Below are 20764 nucleotides of genomic sequence, written 5' to 3'. Positions count from 1 at the left end.
GAGGACCAAGGTCATGTTTCTAGTTGGAGTACATCTACTAATGAACGTGATGAACATGAAAATAATGAGTGCTTAGAGGGACTTGTGGATGGGCCAGATCTTGTTTTGGGTGTCCATTCCAGCTTGGTTAATATATTATTACATATTCTGAATTCTGCATATTAAGCTTCCTGGTGTGACTTCTGCTATTAAGCTTGCTGTTGTGACTTCTGCATATTCCAGATACTGATACACTTAAGTTTTATGCACTAGTAAAAAAAGCGTATTTTAACTCGCACATGACGCTTCGGTTTCAGAAAAACCGAAGCGTATAAACCGAACGACCTCGGTTATAAACAAACCGATACCTAAAGACCGAACGACCTTAGTTTTTTGAGTGACCGAAGTAGTAGTTTACCGAACGATCTCGGTGAATGCCTAACCGAGGCATTTAGTCCTGTTTAAGAGACCGAACGACCTCGACTTGAGTGCCTAACCGAAGCATTTAGTCTTGTACAGACTGTACAGACCGAACGACATCGCTTGTTTGCAGAACCGAGGCCTTTAGTCCTGTCATCCCTGCCACTAACGTACAAACTGAACAGACCGAACGACCTCTTTGCCACTAACGTACACACTGAACAGATCGAACGACCTTGTTTGTCTGCAGAACCGAGGCAGTAGTTGACTGAACGACCTACAAATCCCTCTGCTGCCACTGTGACTAAAGAGACCGAACGGCCTCTCTGACACTAACGTTCGGTTTCAGTTCTGCTATGAACCGAGGAAGTAACCGAACGTTTGAAGTTAATTTTGTCCACTAATATGCCTCGATCGTCTGGGACAGAGGCAATAAGACCGTTCGGTTTCGCTTCTGCTATGAACCGAGGCAATAACCGAACGTTCCTCTTGTTCTCTCCGTTCTAATTCGCGGCAAATGAGGTTTGATTCTATTTCCAATATCTTCTCTCTGCCATTTATCTTCTTCCCCCTTTCTCACTGGTTCTAGGTTGGTATTGCAATAACAAGAAAAACGAAAATAGAACATGATTTCATTCATTTTTGCTAGTTCAATACATTGTTGATCCCGTTTTCATCACCTACTGCATCCTATGACAAAGAAAATGCAGAATACATTATGGATTTGTCATCCATATTGAAATTACAATAATATTAACCACACAAATACAACAAACAACCCCTATCAACAACTTCCCCCTCCCCCAAAATTGTTTCCCTATGTTCTTAGCCGTTCCAGCTGTTCTCACCACTGTTTTCTCTCCATACAGACAAAGGGGTGACGCACCACGAAAAACGACCTTCGTCTCTCCATTCTGCCAGCCATTGGAAGTCGAAGAACATGTTGAACGTGAATTCTGCATTTGATTTTCCCTCGGGCATCCACTCGAACAGCATCCAATCTTTCCCAACTCTGACACGACACGAGCCCTAGAATAGAAAATCCCCAAGTTGATTTTGATTTCTCCCTTCCAGAGATGTTTCAGCAAAAAAAACATTCAGTTTTTCCAAATTTGTCCTCTGTTTAATTAATTTCAGCATGAATTATATTATATTTACTTCATTCAAAATTTTTGAGTATTAAAAAATTGAATTCACACACGCCACGTCACGCACTCCTTAACGCCGTTTTCTGAAATTGACGGAAAGGATTTATTTGCATCAAATTAACAAAAATAAGGATCTAATTAAGACTTCAAATATAACAATGACCTATTTCAAATTTGGAACGAAAATAGGAACCTATTGAGACATTAAACCTAATAATAATGCATAAGCTCGAATGAAAAGTCATTTTAGATATTTCAAAAACATTAAGAGGAATAGATAAGTTCGGATGAAAAATCATCCGAGAACTATTTTAAAAGCAACGTATAATCTTGAATAAAAAGTGATCAGAGAACTAATTCAAAAAGCGTTGAAAAGAAACAAATAAATTCATATGAAAATGTGAGTATTGCTTTAAAAGCATCTAAAGACATAAGTCCAAATAGAAACATATTTAAGGACTACTTTGAATCGCCACACATCCACATGTTACATATTTGGTAATTTATTATCATAAAGAATGTATACTCTTTTTCCTTAATTTAGATTTTTTTTCCTAAATTGAGTTTTTTTACCAAGTAATGATTTAATGGACATTCTTCTAAACTCGAATGCACCTGACATCTACAAGCTACAACTAAAAAAAGAATGATAAAACTCATTCATTCATTAATATAGTCTACATATAACTTATTTCTGACTTTCAAGATGGGGGCTTATGTACCTACTTCAATATATTATGAAATATTTCCAAAATATATACTATGATGGAATAATTTATTATAAAATTCCATTATATCTATATCTCTATATACTATGATATAATAATTAATGGTATAATATCTTAAAGATATTATATAATAATTTAATATTCAATATTTCCAAGATATAATATTTTATTATTCAAGTTATAAAACTTGTTTAATATATTTATTCACTCCTGATCTTGACCGTCAATAAATATAACATCACACTACAAGGAATGAGGATCCGCCTATGATATTCAGTAGTTGATACTTATCTATGAGATTCAACTCTCATATTCATATTTGTAGTTTACTATGATTCTAATACAATTTTTTTTCTTTTTTTTTTATTGATTTGAGTATCGTAAAATAAGTAAAAATTCCTTTATTTTTCTTCAAAATTTAGGTCTCTCATCGACAGACAATAACTTAATTCTTAAAAGTCTCATAATTTATCCCAGAAACATCTCATATGGCACATATTCACAAATTATTTGATAATTTATTATCATAAAAAAAGGCTTGGTAAATAGCGACGAAGCTTCTTGGGTTTATAAGAGGCTTTAGTCCCTAATTCTTTTAATTAATATATATATATATATATATATATATATATATATATATATATATATATATATATATGCTTAATATCATTATTGGTTCGGTTGGCTATATTCGAAATGGTCTGTATCTTTTTTTCTGTTCAAGATAGTTCTAAAGATCGTAATTTGTGTTTAATTTAGTCCTTTTGCAAATGCCGTCTAAATCGTTAATGACCATTGCTCTAAGTGTGCAAACTCCAAATGAGATGACATTTAACTACTGTGTCACGTCACCAAAAGTAGAGTTTTCGTGGCAGCCCTTTACCACCCCAAAATTAGGGTTCTGCATTTGGGGCAAACCTTCTTGCGCCTGCGCCGCGAGAAGAAGGAAAACGCTTGTGCGGTTTTGCTTCAACGGAGGATGATTTCGCGAATTGTGCGGCTTATGGTAGCATGAAGAAGACGAACCTAGTTGTGTAAGAAAACACTCATGGTGGCCGGTGAAGGCAAGCAGCCGCACGATTCTAGGTTTCTTTGATTTGGGATTTTTCTAGATTTCGTTGTGGTTCTCTGCATATTGGAGAAGATGATGGCCTTGGAGCTTTGCGCGACGAAGACAAGGATTGTCGTGCTGACGATGAAGACTTAGCAGTTTCGGTGGTGCGATTCAACTTTCTCTGTTTCTGGGTGCGTGTGTTTGATTTGCAGATACGAAATGCTGGCAACGACGACTTGAGAAAATCCTGTGATGGCGGAGGCGATCTGGGTAGTGCGGCGGCCTGAGGAGAGTTTCGTGAGATTTGGGGGAGATTGCCACTTTGATGGTGGTGGCCATGGAGGTTGCGCGTGATGGCTGTCATGGTTCTTTGCGGGTGCAGCTTCACAGTGGCATGGTGACTTTGGACAATCTCTGCGGCGGCGGTGGCGTTAGGGTTCGATTGAAGAAGATGGTGACGTGACAGTAGTTAAATGTCATCTCATTTGGGATTTGCACAGCTAGAACAATGGTTGTTAACGATTTAATTAACGTTTGCAAAAAGGACTAAATATTGAACATAAATTACGTTTTTTAGGACTACATTAAACAGAAAAAAAAATGGAAACATATAACCAACCAAAATTGGGACTATATATATATAAATATATATATTCCATGAGGTTAAATCCTGCCACTAACTTCCGTAGCTCTGTGAATTTATCCTTGATGGTTGTAACAAAGCCAAACCTTGTGCCATGTCTGAACTCAACCACCATGTCTGAACTCTAAAGTCAACTAAATATTTATTTTTATTTTTTTACCTCCTTTTTATCCATCCATATTAAAGAAAATGAAAAAAGAAAAAATAAAAAAGACTCAACCTATGTTTTGCGGGATGGGACCAACTGAGTCGCGGGTTCATTTTTGTGCAACGCAGCTGCCAGAAACGTTTTCATGAAACTGCCAAAACTGGAGTGACACAGCATCCAATACCACGAAATTTCCATCGCTGAAACATGAACACATGATACACCGTACCATGCTCTTGTGGATTCAAATTCGCTTGTTGCGTGTATCTTCATTTTCATCTTCATCTTCATCTTCTTCTTCTTCCAATCAAGAGCAATGGGAATAGAGATTCTGGAGCCTAACACATGCATCAGGGGTTGCTGCACCAGCCCCTCTATTCCCCTTCATCTTCCTCCAGCTTCTTATACTGTCCTCTCTCCTATTGCTCGAGGTAAACCGACCTAAACCCTTCTCCAATTTTCAACCTTTTCATTTGTTTTTGGCTTCCCAATTTTTAATATTCATTCAAGTATCCTTCTTGGTAGTTTTAATATTCATATTGTATCTTTGGTTGGTGATGGTAACTGTAGGGGCTGAGAGTGTTGTTTATGAAGGGACTTTGGATGGCATGAGGGTTGCTGTGAAGAAACCCATCTTGTCAACTTCAGAAGACATTAATAAGTTTCATAAAGAATTGCAATTGCTGTGGTATCTATCTCCATATCACCTCAATTTTCTCTCCTTTAATGTTGTATAAATCTTTATTTTCACATTTTCTATTGAGATTTCCTGTTTTCTTTAACGTTTTGATACGCTGAAGGGTAATTTATGTAAGTCTTGTGAGTTTATGGTTCAGTGTTTTCTTTTTAAATTATGTAGCAAGTTAGATCACCCGGGAATTGCGACATTGATTGCGGCCCATGCAAAACCACCCAATTACATGTTTTTCTTCAAGTTATATGAATCTCGGAATCTTGCACAGAAGTTGCATGTAGAAGAGTGGATACCAACTCTTAATGATGCACTAATGATGGCAATGCAATTAGGTATAGTTGTGATTTTGTCTATATTGTTTGATAACTACTTGGCCAGGGTATGCTTTTCCTATCATATTGCGAAAGAAACTGTAGCAGTTGTTTCACTTGTTTAGTCAAACTGAGGTGTGTATAATTTGGGACGTAAGATAGAATTGCAGAGTATAAACATTGTGATCTGCTTAAATGGATACGTGTTGTATCATAAAACAAGAAATTGGCTTTCTTGGACTATAAACCAAAGCACGTATACATACAGAAGGACTAGAACATTTTCACAAACTATCCTATTCATTTGTGTACCTCTTGGTGTTTCAACCATCCTAAACTACTGTACATAATGTTATACTCGGATATAATAGTTGATTGTGTCGTGTGGGGTTTCAACAAGTTTTACTTTAGTAATTGAGGGCTTAACACAAATTTGTCCTTTATCTCCCGGGGTTGGGACTGGCTATGAGACATGCAGAGTAAGATTATTATTACATTTGTAAAATAATTTTCAATGTTATTTCAGCAATTTTGTTTGCTTTTCTAGGTATTAAGGACTATTTCATGTTGAAATTATCAAGTATTCCAAAAATCAACTATGGATTCTTTTCCTTCAATTCTGTAACCATTCATTTTACTCCACTTCAATTATATAGGTAAATTTTGGAAATTAAGTATATAAAGTGATTGACAGTTTTGTCCAAAAGAAAAAAAAAATAAGAGTGTTTGACAAATTTGCCCCCTTTAATTTCTTCAACTTCCTTTCTCCAGCAAAGGCTTTGCAATATCTGCATAACCTCGGGATTGTGCATAGAGATGTGAAACCGGCAAATATTCTTGTAATTGTCTCCCAAATCTTTTGGTCTTTTGATTGTTTGAAACTGTCTTTAGTATTTGATACATTGTTCTCAATATATATATCACCAGACTAATCTTGTGAATCCGCAATGCAGCTTGACAAAAGTCTTTGTCCATACCTCACAGATTTTGGTTTGGCAGAATACAAGAATGATCTTAAGGGAGTTTCTATTCAGAATTGGAAGTCTTCTGGAAAGCCTACTGGTGGTTTCCACAAAAAGAATATGGTTGGAACGGTCATTTACATGGCACCTGAAATATTAAGAAAGGAGTTACATACAGAAAAATCTGATGTATACAGTTTTGGGATATCAATCAAGTAAGAAGATGGGATTTGTTCTCTTTCTTCCATTTTTGTTATGGTTCTGTAAGGAATGTATTGTCATCATATATCTGATGCCATAACCAGTTGCAACTATTTTTCTCTTGATGCAATGTGCTATTTTTGTTGTTGGTTAGATCGGTTTCAAGTTTGAACTTTGAACATGCAAAGTTGCACTTGCAATCTACCAACATATTTTTTCTGTCTTTTGTTGTGAAAAAGTGGACAGTCAAGGAAATTGTGGATGGATTATCATCCATCTCTTTTGTTTCTTACTTTGTCCAATAGAGATATTCATGTAAACAGTAACATTTACAGGGCATATCTTCATTTGGAAATTTTGATTGCCTGTCAACCTTAGATATGTTAGGCAGCTTGATCTATTAACTCTTTGTTGCAACTAATACTTACCATACACACTGGTCATTCCTTTCATCACATAAGCTGGTGGTTCAATGCTGTTATAGTATATGAGTATGGTGGGGCCAGGAAGAATGAAAAGTAAACTCCATGCTCATTTAGAGGAAGAAAGAGGAAGACGTGTGAAGTGAGGTAAAGCAATTGGAATAATTAGAGAATTAGGTAGCTTGTTAACGACTTAAGTTGGTTAACTGGTTCAAGTTGTCAGGTGCAGGGACCTAGGTAAATAGTAGATGAGTAGTTTCCATTCAAAGTTCCTGATTTCAGAACTGAGCAGTGGCTGTTTATTGAAGGGGAAGCCATTGGAAGCATAGTTATCTCCTTTGGTGTGTGTCATTTAATCAATCATTACATAACCGTTCTTTGTTTTTCTTCACACTTGATTTGTTCTCATGGGTTTTAACAAAGCTTGCATAAATAAATCTTCAATCAAATTTTTGCCTTTCGATTTTAAAACTTTTATTGGACTTGCTGCAGTGAACTCCTTACTGGTGTTGTGCCATATACAGATCTTCATACAGAAGCTCAAGTAAGTCTATCTATCTTATGTGCAGTTTGAACTTTTTGCTTGTCGTTAGAGTATTACAAGTTCTATAATGAGGTGAAGTGTGGATGCTATATTTGTTTCTAACCATGATTTTTTATTCCCTTTACTATTTTGAATGTTGTTTAATCTCAGTGATCATTATCGATGGAACTCTTCATCAACGAGGAGTATATAATATATTTAATTTGTGTCAAGGTAGTCAAAATTGATATCTTACCTACAGGATTGGTAGGGTTAGAGCAACACCAAAATATTGTAATCGTTATGAAGATCCTACCTTAAGTGCAAAATTATAGCCACAAATCAGAAAAATAAGGAAAAATAACCTGAAGTTACTAACAGCCACAGACTAAGTCAACAATTGCAAATGTAGAACCTGAGCCAAAGGCACCATGAGAGCTCCTTCCAACACTTGTAGAACCTGAACCTCCATTAGCCTCCCTAGCTGCTTCTTTACCACTTAAAGACATGAGCAGATTTGAAAATTGAACCAAATGTCCCAAACAGTGCAGCAACCAAATCAAAGCAAGAGTCACACAAGCAAAGAAACCAAGTATCAAACCCAAAAGCAGAAAAACACTAAGCTAAGGTGTGGAGAAGTGTGAAGTGCCAAACCTAGCAAAAGTGTCAAGGAGAGGTTTGGTACTTTTCTTTTCAGAGAAGTATATAAAAATGGATAACTGCCAAAATAAATTAGTTTAGGGCTTTTGCTGAGAATAATAGGACTTTTAGGAAAAAAATAGGTATGACTAAATTCAATGATAATATTGTAGTGCTTTGATTCTATATTCTGAAAAGTAAAGGTTAGGACAAGAAAAAGTGGCTCAGCTCAATGATAGGAAATAGCCTTAGACTCCTATCAAGCTATAGCGTAGATGTTAATCAAAGCTCTACTTGTTACAAAATCTACTATGACGTTGTTTTGCTTTTGTAAAGACAACGTCTAGTTATTCTCTAGTCTGCACGTGACCAATGGCAGCAAGCCACTGTCAAATTTTTAATTCATGTAGTGAAAATTGGTCTCTATAAACTTTGTTCTATGTTGAAAACATAGGACTATAAGCAATTTGAATGGCAGCCTGCTGACACACCACAATTATGAAACCAATCTCACTTAGAAGATATATGTATTCACACCATTTTACATCTAGCTCACACCATGACTCAATATTCTGATTTGGCCTTGGTCCTATCAACAACTCTTTGCTCCAAACACTTGTTAAAGTTATGATTCAGATCATGGAATAGCACGATCATATGCACCAAGCAACCTCCTCTATACCGAATCATCTCCTGGATCATTCTTTGAAAGATTAAAATGAATGTTGTAAACTAGGAATGAGTAATGACTATCTCAATGTTTTTAATCATCCAGTGTCTATTGTACTAAAAGTAAATGATTAGTACAAGAAAGATGGACCCAAACCAATAATACAAAATAACCTTATAAGCATATATATAACTTAAGGCATGTCATATAAATGTAATTATAATTTTTATTATGTAACTTTTAAATTGTCAAGTTTGGGATAAGTAACATGTTGGATATGCCACATCAATTAGAGAAGTGTCTAAATTATAATATATAAATAGGTACAATCCTTACTTTACCATGTCGGTTTTATAAGGTTGATTTAGGTTTAATTACTCGTTTAGTCTCCACCTTGGATGAAAAGTTTGAAGTTGGTCCCCGCTTAACTTTTTGTTTCAATTGCGTCCCAAAATTCGTTAAAACGCTTCAATCAGGTCATTTTCGTTAGTTTTCCAGTAATGGCATTAAGAGAGTAGTGATGTGGCAAAGTGTAACTGATAGTGTCAAAGGTTTTAAAATGGTAGAGCAATTCCAATAGTTGATGTGTCTACTTTATCCTTTTTAGGGTTTAGGGTTTGTTTGCCTTAATGAATGAGTCCAATCCGTGGCCCTTGATGGAGATAGCCACCGCACTTGGAGACACCGCTAATGGTGCGACCAAGGACATCTTCATCGCCGCCACTCGCAGCTTACAGCACCACCAATACCACCAACGAAATGTGTGGACCTCACTTCCTCCCACTCTCCAAATCGCGTGGCTCACCAACGTTTTGGATCCACCGAACCCTACAGAAGCACCTATGCGACGTTGCCCCTCTCTTTCCATTTTTTTTTTCTATTTTTAGAATCTAGGTACCGTGAACGTTGGTGATTGAAGGGGAAAAGTTAGTGGTGAGGCTGAGAAGAAGGAACGTGAGGGGCTATGATGGGAGGTGATCGAAAGATGTGAAACGATGATGGCTCGGAAGATGAATCTATGATGTGTTGGAGGAAATTAATGGAGATTAAGTTATTGTAGAAATTGTATTGTTGTTCCTCTTTCTCTGTTTTCTTTATCTCTGTGCTATTTTTGTGGATTAAATTTTATGTTGTGTTCTATTTTGCATCAAAAAAGGTATTGGTGAAAGGAATAGTGATTTGGGGGATAGGAAGAAATGGAAGGTGAGGGGGCTTGAGGTTCTGGAAATATTTTGGAGAGGGAAGGTGTTATGATGGTGATGGTGGGTGGAAGAAGAAAGGGGATTTCTGTTGTGTGTGTGGGTCTTTTGGGTCTTTCACCTACATTTTTTAAATATTTTTATCAAACAAAATTCCATGCCAGAAAAAAATATTGTGCGACGTCTGCATCACTTGCCAAAAAAACATACAAAATCACGCAATCATTAATGATTTTAATGGCATCAATAAAAAAGGACTTGAGTGAAGTGTTTTAATGAATTTTGGGATGCAATTGAAACAAAAAGCTATGTGGGACCAACTTGAAACTTTCCAACCAAAGTGGAACCAAGTGAGTAATTAAGCCTAAAATTTACTTTATAAGATGATATAAGAGTTTACCCTAACCGGGTTTGTTGGGTCTATCATGCCTCCTTCTAGTCCCATGTTCAATGTCCTTGGAGGGTCTATGTTAAAAATCCTATGTTGACTAGAGATATGGTTAAATTATAATATATAAGTTAGTGTTAATCTCATCGTACCAAGCTAGTTTTATGATATTGAGTTAGGCACAAAATCTAATTTCTAAAATAATTGACAATTATGTCACATAAGATAATCAATATCATATAGTTGTTAAGAGAGTTTTCTTTGTAACAGGGAAACTGTTAAAATGGACTTCTAGTCTTAGTAATTATTTTGTTGAAGCTTTGCAGGTTTTGATATTTTAACCTTTGGGAAAAATTACTTAGCTAATATTAACTTTTCTTCTTCAAATGCATGATAATAATATACATTAATGTTTAATGATGACAGGCTCACACAGTGCTTGAGATGAACTATACCGAACAGCAACTAACAGCAGCTGTTGTTTCTCATGGATTACGACCCGCACTTGCTACTGAGGACTTGGGTATACCATCCAGATTATTATCAATGATAAACAAATGCTGGGATGGAAATCCTAATAACAGACCCACTTTTGATGAAATAGTCAAGGAACTTGATTTGATTTTGGAGCACTGCAAATTAAAAAAGGAAGAAGATATTTATGTCAGGCCTGTTAACTTGCATGTTGATCAACCTGTGGACAACACTGAACACCTTCAGGCTTATCAAGAGAGTTTTAGTTGGTCCACACGCGGTGAACTTTTGACTGCCACTAGTGCAAATAATTCTGGTTTGATAACTGGGTGTGAGTTTTATGACAAGCCTTCTGTATACCACCCAATACTGTCTTGGGGATCTTATGCTACCTGTGGAAGAAGGGAAACTATGGAGGATACACATTTCATTCTGCCCCGTATTTGTGATGAGAAGGATGTCTATGCTTTTGGCATCTTTGATGGCCATAGGGGTATGTATATTGTATTAGTGATTTATCAAATATCTTCATTTTGTTTGATGCTAATTTAAGAGAAAGTAAATTATAATTACTACTAGAGCTTGAAAATAACTTATTATTTATCCCATTTATGATGAGACATTCTTTATGCTATACTTGTGCTATGCTAATTTTTTATCACGTACTTTGATACACATGTTGAACTCAAAGATGACATTAATGACCATTCATGGTAATATTATTGCTTAAGAAGATTGTTACTTATGCAGGTGCAGCTGCTGCTGAGTTTTCTTCTAGAGCTGTACCAGCTGTTTTGCAGACTTCAGGTTTTATGGGCAGGTATGTTTCATTCTAGATGACCTGTTTCCCATTCCCCTTTGTCTTATTGTTTTGACACTTTAATTCTTTTAATATGTCAACACAGTCCTGCTAATGCACTAATGGAAGCATTCATTAGGACAGATGCTGCCTTCAGAAAAGAGCTTGATTCTTATCGCAAATCTAACAGATGTATCCAGAAGGATTGGCATCCTGGGTGTACAGCCATTACTGCTCTTATAGTCAGAAACAAGTTATTTGTTGCTAACGTTGGTGATTGCAGAGCAATCATATGTCGTACTGGTAATCCAATTTCCTTAAGTAAGGTGAGCTAAAAATTACTGTTGTTATAGCTAGTGCATAGAGGGTGTTTGATGAGCATATAGAATCTGGCTTATGCTCCTATAATCTCTTTTTAATACAATTCATTAAGTTTCTTGGTAAAGCGTATCTTTTGTGCTTATTCCAGTAAGTGTCATGAAATTTATATCTTAAGCACTCATGTTAGATAAAAGCTTAATGAATAGACCCACCCTTCTTTCTATAAAAGTTTCTTGAACCTATTCCATCATATATTTCCATTTAGATTGATCAGAACTTAACATTTAATAGGATCACGTCGCAAGCTGTCCTCAAGAGAGAGAACGTGTTATTCGTCAAGGTGGCCATGTACATTGGCAAGTTGACACTTGGAGGGTTGGTCTTCCTGCACTTCAGGTTTGTTTGAATTGACTGCTATGGTGCATATCATTTATATTTGTCGTTGCTGGTCTGATTGGTGCATAATGACACTAATTAGTTCAATGATGTCCGTCCTTTTTGCTATCTTTTTTCCCTGCTTTAACTTCTGCCACATAATTGATCTTGTGTTAACAAAATAACTAACAAGGATATTGATGCCAACTTGAGGTTTTACTATATGTTGTTACGAGTAAAATCGACTTGTTTTTCACACAGGTTACACGTTCTATTGGTGATGATGATCTGAAGCCTGCTGTCACTGCAGAACCTGAGATAACTGAAAATACCTTGTGCCCAGATGACGAGTTTCTGGTAAAGATCTGTACGCTACATATGTTATTTGCATGAAGTCGATGATGTGGATGGAATCCTTAAATATGTTGAGCTTGAAGTATGTCAAAAAACAAGTTGGTAGATAATTAACAAATGATAATTGCATTGGTAATCTTATCGATTATATTTATCAAAAGGATTTGAAGTATCTTGAAAAAGAAGATGCACTTACGGCCAAAGGTTTAAGGGCATTGTTAAGTGACGATTCTTTTTGTTAAATCTAACTTAAGGGCAAGGCTTGAAAGCTTTCTATACACTTGTTGCATGCATCACTCTCATATTACCCTGGCGTTTATGATACTCTTTTGAATTGAAACAATTTCTGCATTCACGATTCAACTAGTAATAATTTTTTGATTCAGGTCATGGCTAGTGATGGCCTGTGGGATGTGATAAGCAGTACAGAGGTCATAAATATCATAAAAGATACTGTTAAAGAGCCTGGAATGTGTTCTAAGAGGTTGGCTACTGAAGCAGTAGAACGTGGCAGCAAAGATAACATAACAGTTATAGTTGTTTTCTTACGTCCTGTGTCCACTGCAGAGAGAATTTACTAGCATACCTTCATTTTGAATGCTCTTTTAAAACTTGTCACAAATGGTATGTGCTTGTGTATTCATTTATTGAACTAATAAATACGTGTATATGTTCTTCCTTCACCTCCATCATTTTGGATGATGATTTAGAACTATCTTGCTTTTGAGTATGGTTATGTTTAGAACTCTGATTGGATAATGATTAGATCTCTTTGAGTCATGCTTTAGGATGAATGATTTAAAATTCTTGTAGCATGCTATACATAATATTTTTATATCTTTTTGTCATCGTAAAATTTCATTTTCTAATTTGGTCGAATAAATTTCTGTTGACTAGTTGTATCTTTATTAATTTCATTTATTTATTTTATCCCTAAGGGCTACCTAAATGGTGATATGGCCAACAAATGTAGAAAAACACACCATATGTTATCTATGTGATAGGAACTAAAATAAAAATCTTCCAATATAAGATAACCCTATATTAAAAGTTTAAAAATAAGCTCAAACAAATATGAATGTGTTCAGGGTGCCAATATGAAAACAAATGTATATTTTGTAAAGATTGAGAAAGCATTTTTGATCGTCTAGATTAGTTAGTTCTTTATTTCTTACCAAATATAAGATCTCCAATAAGATTGAGAAAGCAATATTTTATTAGTTTAACATAACGTCTAAAATGAAATAATGTGTAATCGTTTAAGATAATATGTTATAAGTGTTATACTATACTCTTTAGGCTCTTAGATGACACAAAAACGTTTAAACGTTTAGGTTGATTAACATTTAAATGCATGTACGTATAAGTACTATTTTGCATGTTGTGCTATGCTCTCTTTTTGTGTGTAAATTATCAATTTTATAAAAAAAATTACAAAGAGATAGGAGCATATTCAACAAATATCTCACATGCTTTTTTGCATGCCATGCTCTTTTTGTACGCTTAGTACAATTGTTCTACCAAGACACAAAATAGCGTCTAATTTTACCTTAAATGCTACATCTCTAGAAAAAATTCAAAAACTCTGAATAACATATGTTTTTTAAGAAGTCTATGTAAAGAAGTTTGCACAAAAAAAGGAGAAAAACTTTTGCGATCAAATTTATTGTTATACACCCTCTGCTTTCTTTCTTTAGCTCTTAAGATTTATCTTTGAAAAGATCTTTTTATAAGTTTTCAAAAGTTCATTGTATTGATTTCATATCCTCTCTACTAGAGTAATCTTCTGTCTTGTAAGATTTTGAAAACACTTTGTTGTCTTAGATTCATAAGTGAAATCAAACACTTGTAAAATTTAACTCAATAGAGTTAAACATTATAGACAGTTGGTCTAATGTTAATATTAGGAGTGGTGGAACTCGACTAACCAATTTGGTTAGTTTGTAAATTAGGAGTGGTTAAACTCGTTTTTAGTGGAACCCCTTAAAGGATTTTAAGGAAGAATTGAACATAACTCAGTTTGGAGCAAACCAATATAAAATCAAAGTGTGTGTTTTCGTCTTTATGTTTGAACAAGTTTTTCATTCAACGCTTTCTTTAAACATAGGTGTTTAACTACTCTTGCAAATTGTCTAACCCCTACAAAGTAATATAAACACTATTCTAGAAAAAAAATTTAAAATACTATTTAAACCAACCCCCTCCCCCCTCCCACTTTTCATGTGTTTTCATGTAATTTGTAGTTGTCTTTCAAAAATTTGGCACTACAACCGATTGTATGAAAAATAATTGATTGCAATGCCTTTTTGAGCAACTATAATCAATTGCATAATTGATTGTTTTAAGTTAACATCTCTGAAATTTGCTTAGTATTTTGGCCATAACGTTTTCCACAAAACTCTAAATGAGTTAATTCTTTTTTTTTCTTTGAAACTAGAATCAAATATATTTAATTTGAATACTAGAACATATTTTTTGGACCTCTACAAAAGAATAAAATTGATTTCAAAACTAGAAAGCATTAATATTTCAATTTTTTTGAAGAACTAAATGATACAATTGATTGTTCAATCGATTGAATAAAGTTACAATTGATCATTTCACTTTTAATTTGAAAATATCTAGTTATTTTCGAACGTTGTAAGTGGGAAATTTTTTCTATAATGACTATAACTTGGTTTTTCTATAAAAGGGTGATTATAGGCTCTTGTACGAGCACTTTAGAAGGATATCGAACATATACAAACACTTTTACAACATTACAAACACATTTGAACACATTTTTAAGCTTTGAATTTTGTTTTCTATGATTTGGTTTTTAAAAACACTTCCAAGTCATATTTTTGTGATAAGGTGGTGTTGCTGTTGTGACTCAAAGCTTGGTTTCATCCTTTAAATGTTAGTTAAGGAAAATGTTCTTTCATCTCTTGTAAGTTATTCAAGGGAGGTGTGTGTTTTCATTCCTTATGTGTTAAGTGAGGTGGTTGTATCTTTTTGTCTGTTCTACTTTCATCTTTGTAATATTTGTAGAGAGGTGCCGATTCATTCCTTGTGATATTTTAAGGAAGGTGTGTCATCCATTTCAAGAGAGGTGGTTTATCATTCTCTATGGTATTTCAGAGAATGTGTGTTTGTTTATCTTGACTCTGATTTTGCATGTTTCACTTGTGATTAGTGGTTGTAATGTTAAGTTAAAGATAATGATAAATGATTATCTTAGTTAAGGTGAAATCAACTTTATGTAAGATTTGTTTTTATCTGAATCAATATAAAAATCATTATGCAAATTTTTCTATTCTTAATCTCATTGCAAATTAAAAATTATATGAATATGTTGCAATAACTCTAATATTTGTAATCGTGAAAAGTTTTAAAAAATTAAGTTTTCAATAATTAAGTTTTCAATTACAAACAAAATTTACTCCCTTGATTTTATTCTATTGGGACCTTCAAGCCACGATAACTCTCCATTCTTAGGCTTTAACTTCTACTCTCAACACCACTAAAAAAGAGTTCATTTGACATTGTTGTACAAGAAGAACCTTTCGTAAAAGATTTATATTTTGTAAGAATTTTTGTGTTATAGAATTTTAATAAAAGGGTATTTATAGAATGAGATGAGAATTTCAATTTTCCCTAAAGGAAAATATTTGGAGTAGATGCTTCACACATCGTTGTATAGTAAGAACTTAGTTGTTATATAAAATATTTAAATCAAAGGAATGAAATGTCAGACTTTAGACTTTAGGATGAATGGCTTAAAATTCTTGTAACATGCTATACATAAATATTTGATATATTTTTTTTCACATAAATTTTGATTTTCCATTTTGGTGCAATAAATTTATGTTGACTCCTTGTCTTTATTAATTTCTTTCCCTTTTTATTCGAAAGGACTACCTAATTAATAATTATATGGCTAACAAAAGTTGAAAAACACACGTGTTAACTAGATGATGGGAGCTAAAATAAAAATCCTCCCATAAAAGAGGAACCTATATTAAAAGTTTTGAAATTAGCTTAAACAAACATGAAAATTCAATTTGTAAAGGTTGAAAAACATGTTATTTCTTTATTTCCTACAAAATATAAGGCACCCAATATTTTATTAGTTTTTTATTGCTTACGTTGCTTTATAATAGATTTTATATACGTATTGTCTTTCATGTGCAAAGATATATATATTTTTAAAATAGTTGTATATAATTATAACTAGTTAAAGATGAGACTAATATTTATATTTAAGGTAAAGATCATATTAGTGCTTATGTTCAATTCATGATGGTTGACGTTGGAACCTTATTTACAAAAAAAAATAAAAATGAACGCCATATGATTTTTGGTGTATCACTCAATAATTTACTCTTGCTAATGATAAAAAAAATTAAATTGCATTGAAAGTATCATTTGTTGGACCGTTCCAACCTATATACAACCATTATTAGATGTCTGTAATGAAAACATTAAAGAAATAATGAATCAAACCAAGAAAACAATAATAAGTTTAATCTAAGATACCATGTCAAGAAAGGAATTGAAACTTTTCTTCATTACTCTTGATTCTTAAATAATAATTACAACATTTACGTATCATTACAATTCATAATTACATACATCTTATTAAAGAATATTGGTATATATAAGGTTTAATAGTTTTTTTTTTATTTTGTCAAAATTATTCAATACGATTATACGATCTCTCAATTATTTTTCTTTTTAATATAATCTTAACTTTTGTTAAAAAGAATTAATTGTTCTTTTCTGGGTTAAATATGTTTTTAGTCCCTAAACTATTGGTCGTTTCTGATTTTCGTCACTCTTTCAAAGTAAGGTACAATTTGGTCCTCATTCTTTTCGAAACGTTCGTTTTAATCCTCGGAATTTTGGTTTTAGTCCCCATTTGTTGCTAAATGAGGACCAAATTTTTAAACAGTGTTTAGTTTTCGAGGACTAAAACGAACGTTTTGAAAAGAATGAGGACCAAATTGTACCTTAGTTTGAAAGGGGGACGAAAACCAAAAACGACCAATAGTTTAGAGACTAAAAGCATATTTAACCCTTCTTTTCTTTAAATTGATGTTGACACAGAAAGTAACAACATAATAATGTAAATAACATCTTGAATATTTTCAATATCACGCATCATTTACATTTTTTAAACAAATTCAACACTAAACTGCATTAACTCTTTTTTTCAACAAAAATATGACTATAATGAGATATAAAAATTAAAAAATCGAAAAAAATAGAAAAAAATCATTAAACATGTATATGTATATAATTAAATATTTTATAACTTATCCTTATAAAGCATATAAAAATAATTAAGGTGATAAAATATTTAGTCATTAACAATTTATAAATATATATATATATATATATATATAATGTTTTATTTTATTAAATTGAGAAAGAAAAAACTATTAAACATCTATATAATTAAAGATGTGTATAACTTATCTTTATAAAATATAAATATAGTTAAGATGATAAAATATTTAGTGATTAAAAATATATATAATAAAAATATATTTATTATTATAATAGAAAAAAGTATTTTAGTAACTTAAATATTCAATTTTAAAAGTTTTACAATACCACAAAAAAAAAAGGTATAAGATATTTGGGATGTGAAAGGGAAAATTAGAGAGAGAAGAAACAGAGTAGTGCAGTGGTAGTAGAAGAAGAGTTGAGGAAATGATGATGCATGCGATGCCAGCTCAGCTGTAGATGTCGGTTCCTTCTCAATAATCCTCTTTCCTGCCCCATCCCATCATCCACTGGTTAGGGTTCTCACTCGCCAATGCCCTTTCCATCACTCTTAGCAACACCACCTTTTCCATCTACATTCCCCTCTGGTACGCCGTCGTTTTCTTCCCTTTTTTTTATTTCTTCCACCATTCCTAATATCTCACTTTCTCTACTTCTTTTTCAACATTTCAACATTGCATAACAGCATTTGCTTCTCCACCTATTTTTTATTTTTTTTTCTCATTCGACACGTTTAAGGTAAAAACAATCGAATCTGACGAACTTTTCTTAGCTGTTCCTTACAATCAACGCGTTCTCCTCACTCTGCATGTGCTTTTTGCGTAATCGGAGTTTTTGGGTTATGTTTAGTTCTTTACAATTAAAATCCTCTATCTGGGTGTGGTGATTTACTTTTAATTTAACATAGGAAGGACGTGTCTAGTTTGATGACTGCACATGCTTCCCATTTCTTTTCCTATTGTAAGTTCAATGAAAGTGCCAATTTTTCACTTTTGAATCTGATTAAAGTGTTTATGTTCGTGCCCGTTTGGTGGGTAAGTCAAAATGAGTAGCTTGGTGATTATTTATGATCGTGGAAATGAACGATGTAGAAGGTTTAGGGTGAAATGTGTGAATCCATTACATGTCTATCCCCTTGCCTTTTAGAGAATTAAAAATCATTGACGAATTTGATAGATAGCTCTGATATCAGCATTAATGTTTGCTATTGATTAATACGAGAATAGTGTTTGTTCTGGAGAGCAGCGTAAAATTAGTTCAGATGCATTTAGTGTCTAAGTTTTAGCGGACAAGACCTGCATTGTGTGATTCATTAGCCAACCTCACCCAGTAGTAGGATAAGGATTTTTGTTGGTTGTGGTGGTGTTTAATATATAATCTGAGTGATTTGATATGTAATGTTCCTTGACTGTTTTCAAAATTATTTTGCAGTATATAATTTATCATGCTGTTGTGACAGTTGAAGACAGTGTATTGTGGGGAAGTAGGCTTGGGATTAGTTGTTTGAGAGTATTAAGGAAGTAAGCAAAAGGATGTCAAATAGTAGGAACACACATTGGTGTTATAGTTGCAGGAGGCCAGTTCGGCTGGGACGGCGAGATGTGGTTTGTCCTAGCTGCAACGAGGGATTTGTTCATGAACTTAATGATATGGTGCATGTTAATCCTTTTGATTTGTTTGGAATGGACAACAATGAAGAACGAGATCAAAGGGTTGGACTCATGGAAACTTTCTCTGCCTTTATGAGGCATCAAATGGCAGACAGGGGCAGAAGTCGTGACATCAGGGCACAAACAGATTCAAATCCTGAACACAGTGCAGGATTTGCTCCTCTGCTGATCTTTGGTGGCCAAATACCTTTCAGATTGTCTGGTCATGGTGGCTTTGAAGCTCTCTTTAACGGGGCTCCTGGAGTTGGTCTTACACGAGGTAACACAGGTGATTATTTTGTTGGTCCTGGACTTGAAGAACTTTTTGAACAGCTTTCAGCTAATACCAGGCAAGGTCCAGCACCAGCAACAAGATCCTCAATTGATGCTATGCCTACTATCAAGATCACACAGAGGCATCTTCGATCAGATTCACATTGTCCTGTGTGCAAAGATAAATTTGAGCTGGGGTCTGAAGCAAGACAAATGCCATGCAACCATTTATATCACTCAGATTGCATTGTTCCATGGTTGGTCCAGCATAACTCCTGCCCCGTTTGTCGCCAAGAACTGCCACCACAAGGATTGAGTAGTAATCGAGGCACAAATGGTAGAAGTAGAAGTGGAAGGGTAAGTAGTAGTGGTAGGGAGAGCCAGGGAAGGAGAAATCCGTTTTCCTTTTTGTGGCCTTTTCGTTCTTCTCATTCCAGCAGTAATGGTGAAGCAACCGGAAGCAGCACACAAGCACCAACCATCCCAGAGAATAGCCATCATTCAGGGTATTCTGGGTGGCCATTTGAATGACTAAGTGTGAGTAGAACCATTTCTTTTGTTTATTAATCTGCTCCTTTTGATTGAAAAATCTTGTAGACTGATGCTGCTTGCTTGGGGGTGAAAACGGTTTGAGACTGAGTCTTCCACTCTGGATTTGCTTTCTGAAGTTGTGAACTATTTTGTATAAATGGTTATTTATGCGCATAATTGTTTGAAGTTATGTTTTTTTATCAATAGAAGAATAATTCATATAATCTGAACAGGTAGCTTTAACAAAAGGCTCATTTGTAGTCAATGCTTTTGATGGGAATTCTGTTTAAAGTCTAAATGTGCACATTCAAAAAAAAAAATTGACTATATTTTATAATTTTTATTAATAATACTTTGGTGTTTATCATAGATATAACACAAGTTATATATAATTTTTTTTTTATGTTACATGTTATTTTGTATAAATGTCTTGCTGTAGAAAAGCTAAATCATAGAAGAAGATCTCAAGTAAGCCTTGTTTTTTATGTATTCTCTTTTTGATTCTGTGATGAAAGGGTTTAAATTGAACTTTCATAATAACTAGAACATGAAATTTTGTTCGAGAGCAGGAGATTGATTTTCCCAAAC

At 34.0% G+C, this 20764-nt stretch overlaps 2 protein-coding genes across 7 annotated transcripts; both read left to right on the top strand.

The window, feature by feature from the left end:
* Nucleotides 1-4175: 4175 nt before the first annotated feature.
* LOC108326520 (protein kinase and PP2C-like domain-containing protein) lies at nt 4176-13179 on the top strand. Of its 3 annotated transcripts, none has more exons than XR_008247672.1 (12): nt 4176-4551; nt 4691-4808; nt 4980-5146; nt 5897-5964; nt 6079-6302; nt 7203-7254; nt 10556-11096; nt 11354-11423; nt 11509-11705; nt 12015-12119; nt 12360-12455; nt 12839-12881. XR_008247672.1 is itself a non-coding variant. In XM_017560072.2 (12 exons), the coding sequence occupies exons 1-12, from the start codon at nt 4437-4439 to the stop codon at nt 13031-13033; spliced, it is 1971 nt and encodes a 656-aa protein (XP_017415561.1). In that variant the 5' UTR covers nt 4180-4436; the 3' UTR covers nt 13034-13179. The 3 variants fall into 3 exon arrangements, 2 of the variants coding, with proteins under 2 accessions (XP_052730572.1, XP_017415561.1); XM_017560072.2 differs by having other exon boundaries at nt 4180-4551; nt 11509-11728; nt 12839-13179; XM_052874612.1 differs by lacking the exon at nt 5897-5964 and having other exon boundaries at nt 4179-4551; nt 6110-6302; nt 11509-11728; nt 12839-13179.
* Nucleotides 13180-18102: 4923 nt separating this feature from the next.
* LOC108324895 (probable E3 ubiquitin-protein ligase RHC1A) lies at nt 18103-20366 on the top strand. Of its 4 annotated transcripts, none has more exons than XM_017557834.2 (2): nt 18103-18310; nt 19155-20366. In XM_017557834.2, the coding sequence occupies exon 2, from the start codon at nt 19256-19258 to the stop codon at nt 20174-20176; it is 921 nt and encodes a 306-aa protein (XP_017413323.1). In that variant the 5' UTR covers nt 18103-18310; nt 19155-19255; the 3' UTR covers nt 20177-20366. The 4 variants fall into 4 exon arrangements, with proteins under 4 accessions (XP_017413323.1, XP_017413325.1, XP_017413324.1 ...); XM_017557836.2 differs by having other exon boundaries at nt 18109-18310; nt 19183-20366; XM_017557835.2 differs by lacking the exon at nt 18103-18310 and adding an exon at nt 18340-18461.
* The last annotated feature ends 398 nt before the right edge of the window (nt 20367-20764 follow it).

This window comes from Vigna angularis, chromosome 3, assembly GCF_016808095.1.
Source record: "Vigna angularis cultivar LongXiaoDou No.4 chromosome 3, ASM1680809v1, whole genome shotgun sequence".
Classification (NCBI taxonomy): Eukaryota; Viridiplantae; Streptophyta; class Magnoliopsida; order Fabales; family Fabaceae; genus Vigna; species Vigna angularis.
This window is presented reverse-complemented; position numbering and strand designations above follow the sequence as displayed.

Coding starts and splice junctions, on each gene's coding strand:
- LOC108326520 (XM_017560072.2), top strand. CDS start 4,437: ATGGGAATAGAGATTCTGGAGCCTAACACATGCATCAGGGGTTGCTGC. Junction 4,552..4,690: donor CCTCTCTCCTATTGCTCGAG/GTAAACCGACCT, acceptor TGGTAACTGTAG/GGGCTGAGAGTGTTGTTTAT. Junction 6,303..7,202: donor AGTTTTGGGATATCAATCAA/GTAAGAAGATGG, acceptor GACTTGCTGCAG/TGAACTCCTTACTGGTGTTG.
- LOC108324895 (XM_017557834.2), top strand. CDS start 19,256: ATGTCAAATAGTAGGAACACACATTGGTGTTATAGTTGCAGGAGGCCA.